Genomic DNA, 8,908 nt, shown 5'->3' with positions numbered 1-8,908 from the left:
CATAATGACTGACCTAAATGCTTACTTTTACACTCTATATATCTATGCAAATGACTGAGGATGAAGCAAGGTGTTGGCTCTGCTTCTGTGCTTGAAATACAACTCACTAAAAATCAGAAAGTGGACGTACGGTACAGCGACAGTACAGATAGAAAATGAAACTAAATCCAGTTTTCTGAAAAAACATGCGTTTCATTCAGTGGTTCTCAAACCTTTTCATGTCAAGTACCCCAAAAATGTATTTGGCAGTGGACCCCCAACTCAAAGTATTTTGTTCCAGGGACCCCCAGAAGCAAAGATTTGAGTTAAACATGTTCGCTTTAATAAACGATATCCAAAGATTTGTCAGCTGGTATATCTGCTATTTTTAAATAACCAACCAATGTGCTATATGGCAAAAAATGACACAGATGCTTTCCTGGTGTTAATGGGTACCGTGAAGAGAGCAAAGGACCTACCGATGAGCATGGATGCGGTCAGGAGCTTTGGGTCGTAAGGACTCTTCCCCCGGCCGTTCTCCATGTGGGACTCCAGTCTGAACACATTGTCCTGGACACATGCACACACGTGGGGTAAAACAAACAGCATAGCTTAGTACAAAATAATTAAGGTCACATGTGGGATTATTTATTTAAAGCTAGTTTTGAATCTTTATTGGTGAAATGATGTCTCCGCATCAAAAGATTTTCATAGATAGCATTAAAAAAGCAAGCCATACTTGCCTTACTTGTTTTTTCAATGAGAAAATTTAAACAAATTATGAGGCCTAGCATAAAAAGGATATTCCATACAATATTCAGGGCGTCTGTAAGAGTGTTGCTATTAAATTCGGTATGTTGTAGTCTCTATTTTTTTTGTTCCGACAAAGTTGACAAATATTTGTCATATGTTGTCATATGTTATAAAACTAGAAAGGTGCAATTCTGGGAACTTGTAAATATGGTTGGTTGCACTGTATTAATTATTCAAGTTCTGTTCTTGCCATTCATACTGTATTACTGTATATTGTGATGTCACTCCTGTCTGATTGGACATTATATTGTCCAATCAGAAAAGGGAGAGAGACATTGGACTTAACTTGGGGTTACAAAAAATGTCCATTGAACTGAATGAACAAAAACAGGTTAACAAAGAAAATAGGATTTACTTTAGGTGACATAAAAGCCTCTCGGACGTAGAACAAGCTGACAACAACCACACATATTTTATGTCTGAGTGCAACCCTCTACATTATGGTATATTTATATTGCAGTCTGAAACAAAGAATCTCATACATTCTTTCACAACCTTAAACTTGTCTTTTGCCAATAGATGAATTGCAGTGCTACGTAAATGGCTGATCTCAGAGATATTTCCGCTCCCTAATTGTCAGTTAAAAAGAACGACTGTCTAATGAATAGGAAACACACATTTATAAGACTGAGTCAGTGCCATTAAGGAGAGGAGAGCAATTTCCCTCTTTCATACACAAGTGGACACAAACGCACACGTGCACATGCACACACACTCACAGAGTAGCAGTTTCATAGTAAGAGTGATGCATTGGAGAGTTTGGAGACTATTGGAACGCTGTGTTTAATTTTCCACCTCATTTTGCTGAGTGACTGAAATTATGTTTTAAGTAGTTTGAAAAGCATTCAGGGGAAGAGAATGTCCTTAGAGATGGTCCTTCTGTGCTCTAAAATTGTAAATCAAAAGTAAAAACTTTATCGACTCTATACCGACTCTGGCAAACGTGCATTTTCTACTGTGTCTCACATTAGCTGCTGCTGTGCCAGGGATTTGTAACAAGACAGTTAATAACCATGTCCTGTCCATGTGGAAATCTAATTTGACATCATGTTGATGTCATATTTATGATGTCATAATTATTATGACATATTGATGGAATTGTTCTCTTGTATTGCACAATTTTGCAGGGACGGAGGCACAGTGAATCTGAGATTATTAATTCACTAAATATGAAAAGCAAAAAAATGAAACGCACAAAACAAATGTTCACAATATTATGTGAACAATATTTTACTTCATTGACAGCGTGCAGAATAGATTTGGACCCTGTTTGGGCCGCTAGTTTGCGAGATTTAACCATGGACGCACAGAATGCAAAAGAGCGACAGAATTGACATGCATATTGATGGACACACCCGAACAATTTGTTCAATAACAAAGACGTGTTGTGTTCCAGACAGTACCTCCGGCCTCTTGCCCACCTCCAGGTAGGCACACACGGGGTGGAAGGCTCCCGTCCCACACGCGTACAGATGGCTCTGGTTGAACGGCTGGAGCACCTTAATGAAGTTCGAGCACTCCCTCTGATGGACGCACACAAAGCCAAAGAAACACAGGAGATTAATGAGATGAAAACGATGAATTTAATTTAGTTACATTTGAGAGAGAGAGAGAGAGAGAGAGAGAGAGAGAGAGAGAGAGAGAGAGAGAGAGAGAGAGAGAGAAAGATGTGTAATCTAGTGAAATAAATTAATGGCCTTTAGAACTGTACCACAGCACCAGATTAGATTGCAGTAATTGTGCGGCGTAACAACAACAACAACAACTCTAGATAACAAGTATGTTATCCGGTTAGCTGAGATAATCTGTGACTCTCTCTCTCTCTCTCTCTCTCTCTCTCGTTGCACTTAGTTCTTTCATCCCACCACATGTTGACTTCTAAGAATAAGATTACAGTGGACAGGGGCTGGATAATATCCAATGGGATTATTGTGACATTTACAAGGGGGGGAGTTAACCGAGGGTGTATAAACAAGAACTCATGAAGTAACCATGCAGTATAAAATGGTACTATAAAGCACCTTGGTGCTAGTGAGAGAGTATAACTGTCAGTATACAGTAAGATGTATGATATGGGATGATGACACAGTTCATGTCACCCAATTCTCACCTGATCTTACTCCATATTTTCTAAAGAAATGCTTTTCTCTAGCTGGGTCTGACTTTCTATTTATTATGATTTCTCCATGATTAGCAGATCAATCTGAATATCCCTTTTCTTCTGGTCATATTGGCCTTGCTGCAGCTTCTTCATTGTTTGATTGCTTGTGATGCTATTGATCAAGTCACTCTGGAATAAAAAAAAAGAACCAGCTGAATGCCTGGAATAGTGATGTTGAGTAATGTTTTCGCTAATTTATACAGTATGTGTGTAATGCTCAATTTATACATCGCTCAAGTCACTAACCCACGGCACGTTGTGAACTTAGATTCACTGTAGCACCTTACTGGTTTTGTTTGTGTTTATTTCATGATTCATCACACTGTTTATATTGCATTTGTTTTAATCTGACAGCATTTGCATTTGTTTTAATCTGACAGCACTTTGGTTAGTCATGTTAAAAGTGCTCTATAAATAAAAGTTGAGTTGAGTTCAGTTCAGTTGAGTTGAGTGTTGAGTTGTGAGTTGAGTTGTGAGCTTGTAGATCTACAATTTTCAACAAGAAACCCCATCGTAAGGCAACGTATAAATATGTATGTAAGTACCGGTATGTATATATATGGGTGAGTACAGTAGCCTGTGGGTATCTGTATCTGTTGCTGTCTTGTACTGTGTGTGTTGTCTCTGTTGCTGCGTGGTCAGCTTTCCCTAGCTGTGCTCCATCAGCACAGCACGTGCCTGAACAGACCTGACCCCGAACGAAAATGAATATGTCATCATTGCACACATGGGGGGGGGGAAAGGAAAAAGAGCCACAGATTATGCATGACTACATTTATCTGGCTTTACTGGGTCAGCGGCAGCCGCTGTTGTGTAAGTCTTTGTTTTCATCTCAACCAACGTCGTTCTTTGCGCGCGCGCATGCGGTTTTATGTGAATAATCGACTATAATGACTGCAACAAGCTCATTATGCCGTCTGCACACTTTGTTTTGGGCAGTGGAACCTGTAATAAACCTTCAGCTAACAATGCAGACAACAAGAATTAAATCTCACAGGTTCGTACCTGTTTTATCTAAAACGGTATTATGCATTTACTGCATATATTCCCCAGAGCACTTTACAATTTGCATTCACCCTTTCACACCCACATCCACACACCATCGGTGGCAGGCAACTTCATCTCCCTCACTCTTCATCTCTTTCTCTCTCTCTCCGACGCTTTAGCATGGCCCTGTCACACACAACCCTTCAGGCTGCTCCATTCATCCATGCCTGAGTGTTTACAGAAAACAGACCCAGACAAAGGGTTTCATGGCACTTTAAATCAGTCCTAGCGCACAGCAGACAGCTCACAGGTTCCTGGCTGCATGCAGCCACGTACCGGTCAATGAGTTGAGGCCCAGATATACTGCTACGATTCCATACTGCAGCCTGGGGCTCATCTACTGCGATTGATTAATCAAGAAGCTAACCACTTACTGTAAGCCCTGTATACTTCGCTGTACGAGAAATAGCAAAAATAGACAATCTGCAAGCTCCACAACGCGTCAATTCGCAATGTGTTGTGAGCTTGTTGAAAATGTGTTTTTGCATATATGACTAAAATAGGGACACCAGCAGGTTGAAGTGGTTAAGCTGCAATGTCAATGCTCTCTAGTGTGTTTACATAGTCACCCCACTTTAAACAAACATGTAATGCTCAACCTCTGCTCTTCTAAATACAGGTGCAGCGTTTGGCTTGTCATGCAACATAGAGTCATCTCAGGATGAGCGAGTCATAATGCCATGGCAGTACATCGGATCCAGCTTTAGCATCATCTTATCAAATTACCCGAAGCATTATATTATATTATTTTACATAAACGGCTATAGCCTTCGTGGAGTCACTGTGCATTAAATGAGATATATAATTTATTGCAGCAACAAACCACGTGACTATATACTGTAGATTTGATTTCCATGCTCATCACTAAATTGCAGTGATTTCCCACAATTGATATCAGAGAAAGGTGATTAAGGTCAAGTGATGATGCCAGAGAAAGGATTATGACCAGCTTTTGTGGTCAGCCACAGCAGCGAATAGAGTGCTTTGTCCACGTGGCTTTTCACCACACAAGATGAGTGACACGTAATATTACAAAGAGACTACATTTCTGTTACTCAGGTGTTAGTCACTGTTGGTTTGGTGTGGCAGTCAGGTCTTAGTCACTGTCACTGTGCTTGGTGTGGTTATAATGAATCACTGGGGCACATGTAAACTATAGCTTAAACCAGTGTAACTTGTCCAAATGATGCAATACACTGTGTAGTGTGTGTGTGTGTGTGTGTGTGTGTGTGTGTGTGTGTGTGTGTGTGTGTGTGTGTGTGTGTGTGTGTGTGTGTGTGTGTGTGCGTGTGCGTGTGTGTGCGTGAGTGCGTGCGTTTGTGCATGTTACTTCTCTTTTCTTGTTCATGGAAAATATATTAAAGTTCCGTCTCGCAGTAAGTAGGCAGTGGAATACTGTAGGTTGGCCACAGTGTGAAAGCAAGTTGCAACAACTGGAAGTTCAATTGAAACTCTTACCGAGAGATCTTTTCCTGCCCACTTGCATTCATCTCTCCTGGTGGGTGATGCTGGCCAGGGTATCTGTGGCACAGACATGAACACATGATTGACAACATAAATTACCAATTCCTGAATTAGATTTACAGAATAAAACAACAAACTGAAAACAAAAGGAAAAAACCCCCTGATCTATAGAATGCCATAGGCCTGAAGTGCAGCAAGTCTGCATGCATCTGTGTATAATGGACGGGTTGGAGGGGGGGGCGGCCGGTGGCGGTGATGGGGGTTCACAATGCGATTTGTTCTCCACTTTGTTTCCGTTTACTTCATTATTCATCCAGGTGTGCGCAGAGCGGCTAACATGCCTGGCACAGCGTGTGATCCTGTGCGACAGCTCTGGCCTGAAATATTCATTAGGCACTTTTGTGCAGAAACAAGAGTCTGTTCTGCAGTCCAGAGATACCTGAGGCCTGGAATGGGACTGTGGATGGAGGTACACATGTACACGCGCACACATGTACACACGCACAGTGCAAGATAATATGAGGCCAGTCAGTCATACAGACAAATTGACAAATAGTCAGACTCAGTATTATGTTAAACTATACAACATAGTCATGGATAGACAAATTGATCATAAGACTGATCTGTCAAATGCGTTTTATTATGATATTAGTATAAAAACTACAGACGTAGTTTGTATACTAGTGGTGGACAAGACAGGTAACAATAATGAACCACCTTGAACATGGTAATCTCATGGTCAACTCATTCTACTGTACCTGTGCGTAGTCTTTGCTAATGTTCAGGAGGTTGAAGGAGAAGATGTGGTCCTTGGCTCCGACCACCAGTCTGCCTTTCTCCTCATCCAGAAGGAAGGTGTGATAAGCTGAGCTGTTGGCCAGGCCCTCGAATGTCACTAGGTTGTTAGACTCCAGCATTTCTGGAAAGGACAGAACGGAGAGAAAGGGGAATTCGATAATCACCATTCGGTCACCATTACAGTAATTATGGGTAGTTATAACAACAACACCGCAGACTCAAAGCTGTTTCGAATGAAAGTTAAAGCGAATCAACATCGCAATGAAGCAAAACATGTCTGCTGTAGCAGAAGATGCCGTTCTGAGTTCAGACAATAATCCACTGTATTATCTGTCATCTAATTTTAATGCAGGTGTGTTATGCAACATTTATTATCTTCAGAACGTGCGTCTGTACGTTAGTTAGTCACCCACGCCTCCATATATAGTCACGCCTCGTGACATCACGTCTCCATATATGGTCACGCCTCGAGACATGTCACGCCACCATATATGACCATCTCCATTATGAAGATCACAACACTGACCTCATCTAACCCTGGATAACCATACATGGAGAAGACTGGATCATCACCTAGATCTGCATATATGGAGCCGGCCAACAACATCTGACCTCAAACCTCAAACCCATATATGGAGCTGACCTGTTCTGACATTCCATATGTTGATCCCTCCCCACCCGTCCTTCCTGTTCTGAAATTCCATATGTTGATCACCTCATCAAACCCTGTACACTCAAGACACGCTCCATATATGGCCAGTACAGAATTAATTCTGACCCCCCATGCCAAAGCGCCAGTGCTCGCCCAGCAGTCTGCTGTCACCCAGGCCCCTTTAGGGTGCGGTCGCTTCTCGCACTCAGGGCGTCTTACTGGTAAACAGTTTATATTACAATGCTACAACAAGTAATGTTACATTGCTTTGTTTTAGATTTAGGCCCCCAGGAGGATATATCAAAAAGTCCAATTGCACACTCATGCTGTGCTCAAGCACACTCACAGCGACATGCTACAAGTCATTTTCGGTGGAAACCAGGGACATCGCATTGGTTACACCACCAGCAAGTGCTACAAACTGACAGCTGACACACGCTGCGTGAGGGGCACAATGCCCTGCAAAAAAAAAAAGAGAGAAAAGAAAAGAAAAAGAGCTGGCGTCAATGTTTTTCAACAGTCCAATGACGCAGTGAAGCGTCAATCAAACGTATGTTTTTGTTTCACCATTTACACACGCCTTCTGTCTCGCCACAATTCCTGCACCATTCCGAGAAATGGAGGAAGCTCATTCTTGCCGTAGTCCAGTATGTGCCATTTGTACCCTTTCATACGCAGTGTGGCTTGAGCAACACTTGAGCACTTCAACGTTGACAGCATGTGTAGCTGTCCACGCTCGAGCAGTTTTATAGCTTTTGCCACCGTCACCAATCCTGGCCTGAGAATGCAGTGTTCAGAGTGTCTTCTTTGCCTTTTCAAAAGCTTTTCTGTTCCATTCTCTCTACTTCTTAGCTTGAGACCCAAAAGATACATTTGGTGTCGCTCTTATACAAATTTATACAAATCCATTATGAATTAAACAAGTAACCCCTATTTAAAGGGCACACATTTTAACATCTAAGGCACTTAAGGCACAGCACCTCTCTCTCTCTCTCTCTCTCTCTCTGTCTGTCTGTCTCTCTCTCTGTCTCTCTCTCTCTCTCTCTCTCTCTCTCTCTCTCAGTCCGTTTGTGTGGTAGCTACTGCACGGGGGGGGGGGTCCACCGGCCGTACATCTGAAAGGAGGAGCAGAGAGATGGCGCCATGCAGTAGCCGTGGTGCTGCAAGACAAGCTGTATTGCTTTGGAGGAGACAGTGAGCCCATTGATGTTCACATCTTCAACACAGTGAATCTATGCTGGAGAATGTCACCTTGAGGTTCCATCAAGTCTCTATGGCTACACAGCTGCGTTGATAGAAGATACAGTCTTCATCTGGGGAGGGGGCTATTACAATGTGCTTTACGCATTTGATGTAGACGCCCACAGATGGTTCAAACCTAGTGTCTCTGGAACTGTTCCAAAGGGGAGGAGGGACCACTCAAACCAACTCCTGGTTGAACACACCTTCTGCACAGCTAATTCCAGAATGATGCAGCGGTCATTCAGCCTTTGCCTACAATGGAGAGCTGTACATTATTTGGTGGCTGGAAATGGAAGCAGAACTTCACTGATCTGTGGAAATTCAACCCAGAGACCATCTCCTGAAAGAAGGTTGAGATCAGAGGGAAAGGACCATGTCCAATATATGGTATAGGTTGCATGGTGGGAGATCGTATCATCCTCTTTGGACTCGGAGGACACGAATGAGAGAGACAACAACAACAACATAAAAGTGTGCCTACAATAATTAGAAGCAAATAGAAATAACAAAACAAAAGCAGCCAATCCTCTTGTCTGACATCTCTCTATCAGCCACATATACAACGTGCGTCCCCTGTGGCACAATCGTTATGCGATGCTCACTTTTCCTCACCTGAGTCACAACCCATTGTTTGGGAACCACTGTCAACCACAAAAATGCTCACCTTCCTCCAAAATCACACACTAACTGGTTCCAAGCCTACAAATAATGGTGCAGCTGCGCCAGTGAGCAGAGAGGTGGACCGCAGTTAT

At 42.4% G+C, this 8,908-nt stretch overlaps 1 protein-coding gene across 1 annotated transcript in view; it reads right to left on the bottom strand.

Moving 5' to 3' along the window:
- Window positions 1-8,908, bottom strand: part of sema3ab (sema domain, immunoglobulin domain (Ig), short basic domain, secreted, (semaphorin) 3Ab) — a 37,448-nt gene that overhangs the window by 17,045 nt on the left and 11,495 nt on the right. Inside the window, exons 2-5 of the mRNA XM_080761546.1 lie at window positions 6,223-6,383; window positions 5,459-5,521; window positions 2,196-2,315; window positions 459-549 (exon numbers count right to left, since the gene is read on the bottom strand). Coding sequence (XP_080617672.1) covers window positions 459-549; window positions 2,196-2,315; window positions 5,459-5,521; window positions 6,223-6,383 — 435 coding nt within the window. The remainder of the gene's footprint in view (window positions 1-458; window positions 550-2,195; window positions 2,316-5,458; window positions 5,522-6,222; window positions 6,384-8,908) is intronic.

The sequence above is a fragment of the Protomyctophum bolini genome (genome assembly GCF_963924005.1).
Source record: "Protomyctophum bolini genome assembly, chromosome: 4".
Classification (NCBI taxonomy): domain Eukaryota; kingdom Metazoa; phylum Chordata; class Actinopteri; order Myctophiformes; family Myctophidae; genus Protomyctophum; species Protomyctophum bolini.
The sequence above is the reverse complement of the archived record's forward strand: the minus strand, read 5'-3'. Positions and strand labels throughout refer to the sequence as shown.